At 42.9% G+C, this 12973-nt stretch overlaps 1 protein-coding gene across 1 annotated transcript in view; it reads left to right on the top strand.

Moving 5' to 3' along the window:
- Nucleotides 1-10412, top strand: part of TBX15 (T-box transcription factor 15) — a 92743-nt gene extending 82331 nt beyond the window's left edge. The window contains exon 8 of the mRNA XM_056488298.1: nucleotides 8224-10412. Coding sequence (XP_056344273.1) covers nucleotides 8224-9008 — 785 coding nt within the window. The 3' untranslated portion in view covers nucleotides 9009-10412. The remainder of the gene's footprint in view (nucleotides 1-8223) is intronic.
- Nucleotides 10413-12973: the final 2561 nt, after the last annotated feature.

Below are 12973 nucleotides of genomic sequence, written 5' to 3'. Positions count from 1 at the left end.
GACTGAGGCAAGTTCTATCCCTAATTTTCTGGCTGTTCTGTTTGCCTTGCAGAAATTTGTAAGATGTAAAGGGAAGTAAAGTATTATTCTGAGTTGTTGTAGATCTACCATTAATTCCAATGATTCTTGGAATTAATTTGTAATCTGAGGCAAACATATTTAAAAAGTCTTTCTCTGTAATTTGCTATCTTTAACGAAAATTTCCTTCCATTCCTCACTTTTGTGCCATACAGTACATACTTTCCCTCTTAAATCTATTGCTGCAATTACCTTTTTAAAAAATGTGCTCTGTGAGCTGTATCCCAAAGAACTACAAAGCACTCTTTATGTTTCCTCTACACCCCAGCAACTTGGCACACAATCGGTTTTGAGTCTCATTTGGGCCTTTTAAAGATTTTACCAGCGGATTCATAATTTGATAATTGGCCAAGGGCTCTAGAGAGAAAAAGTCTGTGAAGAAAGAAATGGCTCTCATTCCCATGAAAATGGGAAGTTTTCATTCCTAAAAATAGGGAAGGAGTAAAGAGAGAGTCCAGCATGTCGCAGACCAGGTGGCCCTGCCCTTTCTTGGTAAGAAGACAAGGAACAGGCAACGAAAACATTTAGTTTTCCAAAGTGGTGAAAAGGGAACACAGAGGGGTAGTAATGGTGATGAAGAACCATTCAGTCCTCCTGAAGATTTTAGGTTTGAGTTTTGGAAAGCTAGGAATGGGAACAGAGACCTTGGGCTGCCAGTTATACTTGCAAGGAAGAAGTTGCCGTGATAGGTGAGAGCAGGAGTGACACCTGATATTGTGGCATTTAGATGTCTGAAGCCATCAAGCAGGACTGAGGCATGTGCTGCTTGAAGCAGAAATGGATCCAGGTTTGTGCCACTCCTGGCTCCAAAAGGACATGAGATCAGATAGTTACAGTGGCACACTCTGACCTCCTAATCTATCTGTCAGACCACCTGGCAATCTGCACAAATCCTCCTTCCTGACCTCATTACTCCCTCAGATGCCCATCCCTGGGCAATTAAAAATTTTGATTTTTGTTCTGTGACCAAAGGTGAAGTAACTTGGAAGGCAGAGAGTAAATTTCATATGCCATACTTAGTGTACATGTATGTACAAGTGCACAGAATGGGAGTAGGATTTACCTTTTTGTTCAAATTTCTTTTCCTGCATGCATGTGTGCCATTACATTTATTTAATGTTGTGTCTGAGGACTGGATGCTGCAAAACATTGGGAAGAGTTGCTCTTTCCTGTGCTTTAGAAAGACCCTGCACATATGTATCCAAGACTGTAGAGTCATTGCAGAAACCAGATCTTTCAGAAATTACTTGGAGTACATCTGCATGGACAGGCTCCTCTGTGCTCTTTGCTGGCCAGACACATGCCAGCTCCTGGCCAGCTTCATTTAGAAAGCTGGAGAGTTGCATTATCATGGCTCAGTGCCCAAGTGAATATAAACTACCTCTCAGGAGAGCTTATTTACTCAAGTAAAGTGCCAGGAGGAGTGTTGTGAGCCAGGTGAATGACTTGTGGCCACAGTCCCTTTTTCCTGCACCCCCAGGTGCTTGGACACATGCCTATCAGATGATGAAGATGCCAACATTTTGGACAGGTGTCAGAAGAGGGGCTGTGGCTCCTCCAGGAGATGGATAGGTGAGGTTGTGCACCTATCAGTCCAAGCATATGTTCACATATGGAGGTGGAAGGAGATGGCCTGGCTGAGGCTGTGGGCTGGGCACTGTCCTGTGGTCTCTTCAAAGCCTGCAGCCCATGGGCTGGCCATGCTACCCCATGGTTTGTGTCTGGCCACGAGCTAAACTAGCTTATAGGTGGGTGTGGATTAAGCTGTCTGAGAAGCACTTGTACTCCAAGAATAACTTTGTGCTGCTTGACCCATCAAAACATAAAATCTTAAGATGAACTACCTTGCTGTTCCCATCCTTTTTAGAAAGTAAGGACACACAGCCACATCTGTTTGCAGTGTGACAGTGAATACCAGGTCACCCTGTGTGAGACCAGCCATGCTGAGAACTTGTCACGGTGTGACTTGGGTTTGCCCATTTTAATATATTTAGTTTCCTTTAGAGATAGGATTTAGGAGTAGAGACAAGGCAGGCTTAAAACTTAAAAGGGTATAAGAAGAAATTTATTAATAACACAAAAAGAATTCAGAATAAGATTTCTAGATTATTCCCTCCTCCCCCTTCCTTCATTCCACAGTTCTTAACAACAACATATAGAAAACACTTCTGTCAGTTGTCTACTTAAATAATCATTTCAGTTCACTCTAGAGAGAAAAGTCCCTTTTTTTGGTTTAGGCTTAGGGGGTGTCTCACTTTCATAAACTACATCTGCCTGGGAAATATTGCAGATTAAGACTCTCCTCCCATCTCCACAGTCCTTCCAGAGCTGTGCTATGGGTTATGTTACACACTTGGGGTACCACTTTTAAAGGCAGGCTGCTGAAAGACAAAATTCTCTTCATCTCTTTTTCTATTAAATGTCTCTGTCCATATATCCAGTCCCAAAACAGAGAGCCCCATTTCCTTGAGGCAAGAAGTCTTCCTTTCAAACACCCAACCTCCCCAAGTATATTTCATAGTTTAAAGGAATTTCAGTGTAGTCACAGTCCCCTCATAGCCCCACAAAAAAATGGTTTTCAGCTACTCATCAGTTGCATCTTTTCAATCTCTTCCCATCAGGAATTTTATCTTCATTTTGCTGACTTCTGTAGACTCCATGCTTCATTTCTTCTCATTCAGAGGAGTTCAGGAGATCGAGAATCTTATCCAGGCATTAAAAGACTCAAAGTTGCATCCACGTGGCCAGCTGGAGGCCTCTACTCTCAGAACGGGGGGAAGGGAGAGCCTTGGTGGCTCTCCCATCCCCCCGCTCGGCCATGCCGCATGGAAAGGGAAAGCCGGGCCGAGCCGAGACTGAAAAGCCGAGCCGCGGCCCCTCTGAGCCAAACCGGGCCGGGCCAGGGCCCCCACCAGGCCCCCGCAGAGCCGGGGCCGGGGCCCTGAGCCCCCAGAGCCCACCTCCCCTCCCGAGGCCGGAAGCCAAAAGAGAGTGATTTAGCGTTTTCCAATGTGATTTGTGAAAGCGAAATAACTTTTTTAATTGATTCCTTGGGCTGTCAACTACTAAATCAGCTCTCTGATAGGTCCCCGCAGCTCGCAGGGGAAGCCCCCAGAGACGGGACAGCCCCTCCTGTTCCCCAGCCTTGCGCTGTTCCCTCAGGCGGCTCCACTCCTCCCCCTTCCATGTGGAACCAGCACAGAACTGCAGGCTGTGACCAAGTTGCCCAAACTTCTCTAAAGCTCTGGTCTGCCTGGTGAGACTCTGCCATTGCACTGGGTATGGCATTCACGTTCAGGCATGCTGTGCTGACAGCAGCTCTGCACTCAGCAAGGACCAAGAAGTTTGTGGAGGCACTGCAGGTGATGGTAGCATCCAATGCCTGGAAACATTAGTGAGGAAAATATGCTGCAGTGGAGTCCAAAGTTTGATTTATGTGCACCTTTCAGATAAAGGAGGTTGGGATAAGTTGTGGGTCAAGTGAATAGTATGGTGTCATTTGTAAGAGAGATCCCAGAAAATTTTCCGCGCACAATTGCTTCAGACTCCTTTGGCACTGATGCTCTCCCCACTATTTTGCTGTTGCCAGAAAGCTCCTTTGGCTAATGCTGGCTGCTGGCAGACGTGTTTTCCATCTACACTGCAGTGTTAGAAATTTTCTACGTGACCTGCCTTCTGTGGAAGAGGTCCCTGTAGCATTTCAGATGCCCTGGCACGCTGAATGTTTCCAAAATACTTCAACCCTTCATTTTAAGGCACATCATATCTATGGATTATGTATATTTGGGCTGAAGTTTGCTCTGAAATTGTCCTTAACACAAGCTCAATCTAGGTAAAAGCAAAAGCAAGTGTTTATTTGGAACATACAGGAAGACAGCACCATTACTGAGGCTTGGATGGACACACATGACAGGAAGGAAACACCAGTTATAAGCTACTTGAGAAGATATTTTAATGGCAGTTCTTGATGCCCAGAGGAAAAGCTGCAATTTCTTCCATAAGCCTTGTGGGCATCTATTGAGCCTGGTGCACAGACAGCATTTCTATTTGGTGTCACAAGAGGAAATGCTGTGAAGAAGAGGAAGGTTTGCCTTTATATCCCATCCTTTCCACATAGTCTCCCTGTCTTCCACCATGATTTCATTCTTCTTTTTCCATACTTCTCAGTCCCACTTGGCAAATTTTGACTTCCTGCACTTGATCGTACTCCCGTTCCCCTCATTGAAAATGCTTCTGTCCTTTTGATAAGGTCAACTTTGTTATCACTTGTATGCTGTGAGAACAAGCTCCTTTCAGAGTGACAGCATTGCTTGGCTAAGCCCTGGGCAGAATAGCAGGACACTGTGAGGGCAGACACTTTCACCTGTCATATGAGGCAGGCTTCAGATACAAAGAAGGGGCCTTTGAAATTCTGAACCTTCTATTTTATACAAATGTGATGCACATATGTGGAAACAATGTCTGCTGAGACAGAAAAATTGTCTTCTGGGGGCTGCTCAAAATAGTACTTAAGCACTCTGGTATCATGGTAAGTGCACAGGTGAGAGATACTGTAACATTGCTGGTAAATGCTTTTGGTGTTGGAAACTATTTCCAGGGGAAATGGTGGGTAGAGAAAAGGAACAGAGGACAACTATTGAGAGATTAATTTTATTCTTGCTTAAATGTGGTCTTAGTAGACTTAAACCAGACCTAACATAGTTTTGTGTATCAGTTTAACTATATTGGTCTGTATCCGTGCCTTCCATTAAAATGACACACGCATCTGTTTTTCCAAGACTGTGGTATGGTGTGGATATATTTGCTGGGCTGGCTGCCATCTCTAGGGGTATTTGGCTGACTTTGTATCAACTACAGGCCAAGTTATAACTTCACAAAAGTCAAGGTTGTGTATGGCCCATACTTAGGGCTGCCAGCAAAGATGGCTAAGAAATGCCCTTTGGAGCAGAGCAGAGCTGGTCCAAAGAGAATGAGCTGAGACAAGCTTTGCATTGTATTATTTCCTGTTTCACTTTTTAGGTGTAAAGATTACTCTGCAAATGATTAGGAACTTCCTGCTTCTGTATTATGCTCTGTTGCAGCAGAAGTGTGGTGTGTCCTATGCTTGTGGTTGGCATTGGTAGCAAAGAATTCTTGAAAGAGAGTTGTCAGGTTTGGCATTTGCTCCTGTTGATGGATCCCTTATCTCCTCATCATTTTTAAGTTGCAGAGAAAAAGAAAAATCTTTTTTACTCTGTTTCCTAACTATTGTGTTGCTACTTCAGGGTTTTCCTGTTGTCCTGCAAATAGGGATTATTCAAAGCAGAATCACTCAATCCCTCTTTGGAGGTGATCTTAAATGTCTTATTCTCACTTTTGGAACCATTAAACAATCCTTGAAACTGCTAACAAGCAAAACTTACTCTGTGTAGCCAAAGCCTCAGTTATGGGTACGACTGAATTGTAGCTTCTCAGCAGATGAATAAAGAGCTAACTGGTGTGTGCACTTTTCTTATACTGAGTTGATAAAATTTAGCTCTGGGGCAAAGGAAGACTAAAATTAAAGCATCGTATTTAGGAATTTATTCTATGTATTTTATTTCAAACAGGTCATTAAACACTCATACATATATACATATATATTTTTACTTACTTTCCAGACACAATGTCAGCAAGGGAGTCACTTTCTGCAATTTGTTCATGAAATAAATGGTGTAAAGAATCAAAAGCAGGATTACTGTGTGTTAAATACATCTTACTTTATGCTGTATTTGTTTTGTGATTATTTGACCTCTGTATTTCAAGCTTTGATAACTAGAAGATGATACATGAATTCAGCTGTCTGTCTGTTCTCTTTGTTAGAGGTTGTGCTTTTAACAACAGGGCTAATAAAAAAATGGTGTCTGTAGTTGTGTTCAGTCTCACCTTTATTGGCAATTTCAACTAAAACCAGATAGCAATGGAACTACTTGTGTAGAGGCCAGCCTTCCCTTATGCTGATCTTACTGCAGTATTGACAACCTGTAACAGAGACACAGGGAGAAAGGCTGGAAGAGGTACCATCATTACTTACCATAGCCAAAATAGCCCTAGGTTGTCTGACAGACATTAAATGAACCAGGGAAGTGTAGCCTTTAAAATAAATGCTAAATTAGAAACTTACACAACAAGCCTTTGAACTCTGGAGCTAAAATACATGAGCAAGTTTGAGCATTGGAGAATTGGCAAGAAGTGAAAGCAGAGTCAAATTTCTCTCATTTACTTTAATGGAGATTTGACGCAATGATTCTCTTTTACACTTGTGAATGAATGACAAAAGGAGTCAGTGGCTCAGCAATAACTGGTAAGCATTCTTCCCCATGGCTGGTAATGGGAATGACTGCTTTGATTTAGCAACAAAGAAATTTGCCTTTTTGTAGTGTTGCCTGGGTGAACAGCAATCGCTCCAGGCTATGCTTACCTAGTGCTGTTTTTCTTCTTATTTTTGGAATCTAGGTTAAAAAAGAATTAAAAAATAACAAATATTATTAATTTCTCAAGGTTACATTTTCACTCCCCATTCTGTTTCGCCCTAGATATGTCAGAAGAAGTCATATATAATCTTGCTTTCATTCTCACCATCATATACTGACACAGAACATGTCTTTCTAGTGCAACTCTTAACAGCTAGCATGCTCTCTTTTCATCAAGCAACACTGCATTAAGTTCTTCCCTGTTTTTTATTTTTTGAGGTTTGGTGGTTTGGTTTGGTTTGGTTTGGTTTGGTTTGGTTTGGTTTGGTTTGGTTTGGTTTGGTTTTTTAGCAGATCTAGACTGGTCTCAAAATCCTGCTGAATTTTTTTCCATAAGGTGTTACAAGAAAAAGTTGTCCCTTATTTTTGGTCCTCAGTGTGCAGTCTCTGCCTTGGTGAAATTTTATCTTCCCATTCAAACACTATCTTTTCAAATCCTTTTGCCTCTCATCTGTAATCTTTTACCTTGTTGTAAATGATGCCTCTCAGTTCCTCTGGGTCTGTTTATTCCCTGGTCAAATTTTTTCTTCAGCACTTCTTTGTTCTTTTTACAAGAGTCTCCAGTGTTGGCTGCCCTAATGCAGAAAGGGAGTCTTGTAAAAAGAAAATAATCAAATGGAAATAAAATGTTTCACATCAGGAAACTGAGTTCTTTTAAGCACAGAACTGATTTTCCTGGTTGTTCAAAGAAGCTTCCTCCATTTCAGAATATTGCCTATAAATAATCTCTTCTTAACCTCAAAATTGTGCCATCATCTTTTTCATAACACTTACTTTCTGTTTGCTACCATTATTGGTAGTATTACACAGTATTATTTTCCCAGGTCAGAACATGTGAGCATCCCTGCTGAGCAGAATGGTCAATTCCATCACTCACAGCATAAATATTATCAATGCACTGATAGTACTGACATGCGTATATATCAGTATTTTGTTAACATCAGTGCTACAACATATGGAATCCCTTTTAAGTTTTAGGCACATGATTGAAAATCCTGACACATCCCCTTTCTGTGCTCTGTGGAGCAGAATGTAGCTTGAAACTGTGTCCCTTCATTTTAGTGTTACTTCTGGCTTGAATCAGTACCTCTGCACCATGAGCCAGCTGACAAAAATGCTGAATGGCTCAGAATCCAACATGCTTTCAGCCACTTCCCACCGCAAGCCCTGAGCAGATGAGAAAGAGTGTTTGCAATGGGACCATACAGTTCACTGACTGGTGGTCTTCCTACAGACAAGGAAAGAGGAGAAATTACCTTCTTTTTACTTTTATTTTCTTATTTTTTTCCTTAGAAAGAATTAGATAAACATGCCTGCAAATGGCATATCTCTTAACTGATGGAGCCATCTTTCATTTCAGCTTTTCCCAGTGCCTTGGATTTGCTTCCCTCTGTGGCAGGTTTGCTTCCCTCTCCCATTTTAAAAAGGAATAAAATGTCTGTTGAAAAACAAAGTTGTAGCAAAAAAGCAGAAGGAAAGACCAATGGATGCTATTAATAAAGTGAGGGTCCTTGCCAAGAAAGGCTGAGTTTTCCAGTGCCCATTTTACCACACTTGCTTCTTTATTGAACTAAGTTGTTTTTCAATGGGGCTGTCTCATTTTGCAGATGTGGTTGTGGGTGCTGAACTTCCTACCATGTGTTTTGTTTTGCAGGAGGCAGCACAGGAACGTCCCCGACCACCTCCAGCACAGGGACCCCATCACCATCTGCGTCTTCTCACCTTCTCTCTCCATCCTGCTCTCCTCCAGCCTTCCATCTGGCTCCCAACACTTTCAATGTTGGCTGCCGGGAGAGTCAGCTTTGCAACCTCAACCTGTCTGATTATCCTCCTTGTGCCAGAAGCAACATGGCAGCACTGCAGAGCTACCCAGGGCTGAGCGACGGGGGCTACAACCGGCTACAGAGCAGCACCGCTGCCGCCTCGCAGCCCTCCGAAACCTTCATGCCTCAGAGGACTCCCTCCCTGATCTCAGGAATGCCGGCTCCTTCCTCCCTGCCCAGCAACAGCAAGATGGAGGCATACAGTGGCCAGCTGGGATCCTTCCCTGGCTCCCAGTTTCAGTATGTCATGCAAGCAGGCAACCCTGCCTCCACCTCCTCCTCTTCCCACATGTTTGGTGGTGGCCACATGCAGCAGAGCTCCTACAATGCCTTCTCCCTGCACAATCCCTACAACCTCTATGGATACAATTTCCCTGCTTCCCCCAGGCTGGCGGCAAGCCCAGAGAAACTCACCACCTCCCAAAGCACTTTACTCTGCTCTTCCCCATCCAGTGGGGCCTTTGGAGAGAGGCAATACCTTTCTACGGGGATGGATCACGGGATGCACATGATCAGCCCTCCCTCCAGCAACCAGCAGACGGCCGCCGCCTGTGACAACAGGCAGTATGGAGCGGTTCAGGGCTCCTCCTCACAGATGTCTGTGCACATGGTCTAACAAGCCATGCCTCTCCTTGGCATCAAAGGCAGACAGACCTTCATCGTTCCCAGGGGTGAACCCATCCCAGTACTATTTTGCATTCAAACTTATAGTGGAACTAGTATTGTAATGATAAACAAGAACATAAGTCATCTTGCTGTGTGCCCCAGAACCTTCTAGAGAGCCTCAGCTGACAGCCATTGCAGCTTGTAGCCCAGGGCCTCCAGATTAGCATGAGGCATCTGCTTTTTCTGGACATTGCAGAGAAGAGGGCACGATTTCAACAAGAAGCTGAAGAGAAGCAGCTGAAATTACTGTTTATGCATTAACTTTGAGCAGTGTGAGCTTTCAGTGTGGAGGGACCCATTTCCTGTGCTGTCTCCTCCAAGTATTGAAGAAGGGCAGTCTCCCAGGGCTTCATCCTCTGAAGCTGCACTGCCCATGGCTCTAAAGACCTCCCCCTTCCCAGTCAGCTCCTCGCTGCCAGAGCAGCTCAGCCCATTTCTGAAACCAGTGAGGCCTAAGGGTCCTTCTTCCAGTGTAGCATAGGAGCGGCGCTGCTGGGCTGGAGCTTCTTCTGAAGAGGTTTCTCATTTTCACCATTCATTTCTGCCCAACCAGCTGTTTCTTTATGAAGGTCGAGCTCACCAGCACCCATCCTGCAGATGGAAATGGGAGAGAGAGAGGAGAGAAAAGTTCTAGCTCACAAATGAGCCTCAGACAGAAGCGGGAATGTAACTTTGGAAAGATGAATGGGGGGAGGGGGCTCAGCTCCTGTTGACTTGACTGGAAGAAATGCAGCGAAACTGAATGGATGACAGCCTTTGTGGGGAATGTATGTGTCCCATAGCACTCATCCCAGTGGGAAGGAACTGCCCAGACTGAGCTCATGGGGAAGAGTGGTGAGAAAAGAGAGCTCTACGGGAGTGCAGCTGACCTTGCATGCGAGAGTTGCCGTAGAAAACCATTAGCATTTCAGAAACAGTGAGGTTGAGTATTTGCCAACCTTCTACCTGCCACATGGTGCCTGTTTTATCAAATAGATCATTGCCTTTTAACATCTTTCTTTTCAGTTTTTTTTTTCTCTTCTTCTTTTTTTTTCCTTTTTTCTCTTCAAATCCTTTAAAGATAAGAAAACAATTGTAGCTTGGTGCAAGCTATGCATTTAAGTTGTGTGAAAATGCAAATACCAAGTAACAGAATACAGATATTATTGAGAATTGTTTTGAGGTGTTGTAGATAAATGTATTTATATGCCTAGTGGGGTATTCAATATTATGAATATAAAAGAGGGCAATAAAAATGGTATGTAAAATATGTATGAAGAAAAAGCTGTATAAAGGTTTGCCCTATGCACGGAACTCTGTTTCTAAGTGCCAAGCACAGAAAGCGCTAAATAAATCTTTGCAATTGTTCTCTCTGTGTTCTTCTCTCTCTGTGATGCTTCCTCAGTGGTTTTCTAGAGACAGACATTTTAAAAATACTGTCACATGTGTTTGCACAACAGAGAGGGTGAAGATATGGTGCTAAATTGTGAAGTCCAGGCAATATTGCAATAAAAATAAAAATTCTGTCTTCTCAAGAAATTTTAAAAATTGAGTCCTTGGAATTTGTAAGTTGCCTTCTTCACAGAAAGTGTATCTCAAAACCAGCTAGAGTTGTTATTTTGGTTATTGAGGAAGCTCTTCAGAACAATTTTTCACAGTTGGTATAGTCAATGATACTTTAAAATAGCAATATAATTTATTTATAATTTAAAAATAATTTTAAAATGCAATTTAGGAGTGTGTGTCTGTTTTTTAGATTTGCCCTATGTTTCTAATATGAGAGTGAGACATTATCACCAAAAGCTGAGGTGATTATCACCAAAAGCTGAAGCCCCCTCAAGCCTGGCTGTAAGTTATGGCTTCAAAGTTTACAGCTTTCCCTGTATCAATAAACGTTTTTCTCCCTGAATTGAAAAAGCACCAGAAAGGTAGAAAGACCTTTAAAGATCAATTATGCAAGCATTTCTTTATTTTTGTTTTTACAAGGGAAGATAAATATACCAATGCCATTCCCAGCTCTCTGCCTAGTCTGTCTGACTGTGTTCTGGCTTTTACTGTGTCTAGTCTTGGGGTGCTGCTCTAAGGGGTAGGGGGGATTATGGATGGGGACAATCTGTCCTTCACCTTGTTGTCTATTGTTTACTCCTAATAATGAATCATTGGTTTAATCCTGACCAGGGAGTTTTACAGCCTTCTGAAATCCTTTCAGAATCTTTCAGAAATGTCCTTCAACCAGTACTTTGATGTTTGCTTTTGGGTTTAATTCAATTTTATGGCAACAATTTCTACAGGTTAATAGTATGTTGTGTGAACTAATATTTCCTTCTGCTGGCTCTTTGCATTAGATTGCTCTTTCTTATTTAATCAATTCAATTCTTTGTGAGTCGGTCTATATTTCAGCTAGAAGAAGAGACTCAACAAAATCAAGACCATTGTCTGTATCAAAATACATGTATCTAATCTGGGTTAAACAAACAAACAAAAAAAAGAATAAAAAATTGCCACTGGAAAAATAGCTCAAAAATGCAAACACATATGCAGGGCATAACTCCAGTATTAGTGTGAAGAACTGGTATCTAAGTTTCCATGCATTTTAGTAGGAAACCTTGGGTAAGAGCTTTGGAATGGTCACCCAGCCTCTTCAGCAGTGTGATCCTTCATGTTATTGAGTACTTTTTCCCTGATCCAGCCATATTCTTTTGAAAATCTAACTGCATCAGTATGAATTGAAGTTGCTTTTGGTATGAAGCATATTGACCCCAGGGTAAGCATTCATGGACCATATTTATAGACATATTTATTTAACTGTTATGATGCACATATATAAAATGAGAGTACTTAATTAGATAGATAATAGTTGTTCCTTAGTGTTTTGTTGCTGCAAGGTCAGAATAGTCAGCATCAGAACTGAAAAATGTAGGAAAAAAATGAGAGAGGCTTCTGTGTTCCAAGATGTAAAGTTGTAAGTACACAAATAGTGTATTCAGTGTAAAAAGTTACACTGCCAGTTTATGAGGATTAAAAACAAACTAATACTGAAATGGGCAAAAAATATTACACTTTTTCCTTGGCAGTCACTGTGCAAAGCAAAAGCAGAGCAGTGTTTGGGGGGCAGTATCAGAAATGACAGGACAGACCTGTTAAAATTATTTATTTAGTGCTCGTTTAGGTGCACAAGGTGCACTCCCCTGAGCAGATAGCCCACCCAGACCAGACAGGTGAGCCACAACTCCAGACAAGACACCACCCCACAAAGACGAGGTGAGTGTTGAATTTGAAGTGGACCCAGGTGTGACAGGAATCTCCTGCACAGCAGTGGCTCTTCTCTCCCTGCAGCCCACATACAGACACAAGGCCCTGAGCCATTTGCCACTTTTGCTGGGGCTTCCCAGAGAGAGGTGATGGCAGTGGAGAATGGGAGAGTTGCACTGGGATCAGTGGGAAATCAACCAGGGTCCAACTGGCCTGGTGGGCAGCCTGGGAGGCAGAACACACAGCAGCCTCCTTTTCCTTGGTGACTGCCCTAACCACAGGGCTTGAGAGCCCTCCCAGCATAGTCCTACTCTGATCCAGGAGCTCTTTGATTGCTCATTTGCTGAGCATGTGTGTGTGGGTGGCAGAGGCAGCAGTGCTGTGGTTCCTGTCCCCTTCCTTCCTTCCTTCCCTTCTTTACCACGAACTTTTTGCTTTGCCCAGCTTTAAGCAGCTTAGTGATGGAAGTTCTCACGTGCTTCTTTAGAAGAGACAGTGGAGAAGGGCAGGGACCTTATTAATTTTCCCAGTGTAGGGAAAGCCACTGTGTAACATCTCATTCAAAGAAGCCACACAAGGAACAGGTGTCCTGCATGCAAGCCCCCAGCGACAAGTTTCATCTGGCATAGGGATGTTATTAAACAACAGAAGATCTACCCAGAGCTGCAGAAGTCAGGGGTCTCA

This window comes from Oenanthe melanoleuca, chromosome 1, assembly GCF_029582105.1.
Source record: "Oenanthe melanoleuca isolate GR-GAL-2019-014 chromosome 1, OMel1.0, whole genome shotgun sequence".
Taxonomy (NCBI): domain Eukaryota; kingdom Metazoa; phylum Chordata; class Aves; order Passeriformes; family Muscicapidae; genus Oenanthe; species Oenanthe melanoleuca.
This window is presented reverse-complemented; position numbering and strand designations above follow the sequence as displayed.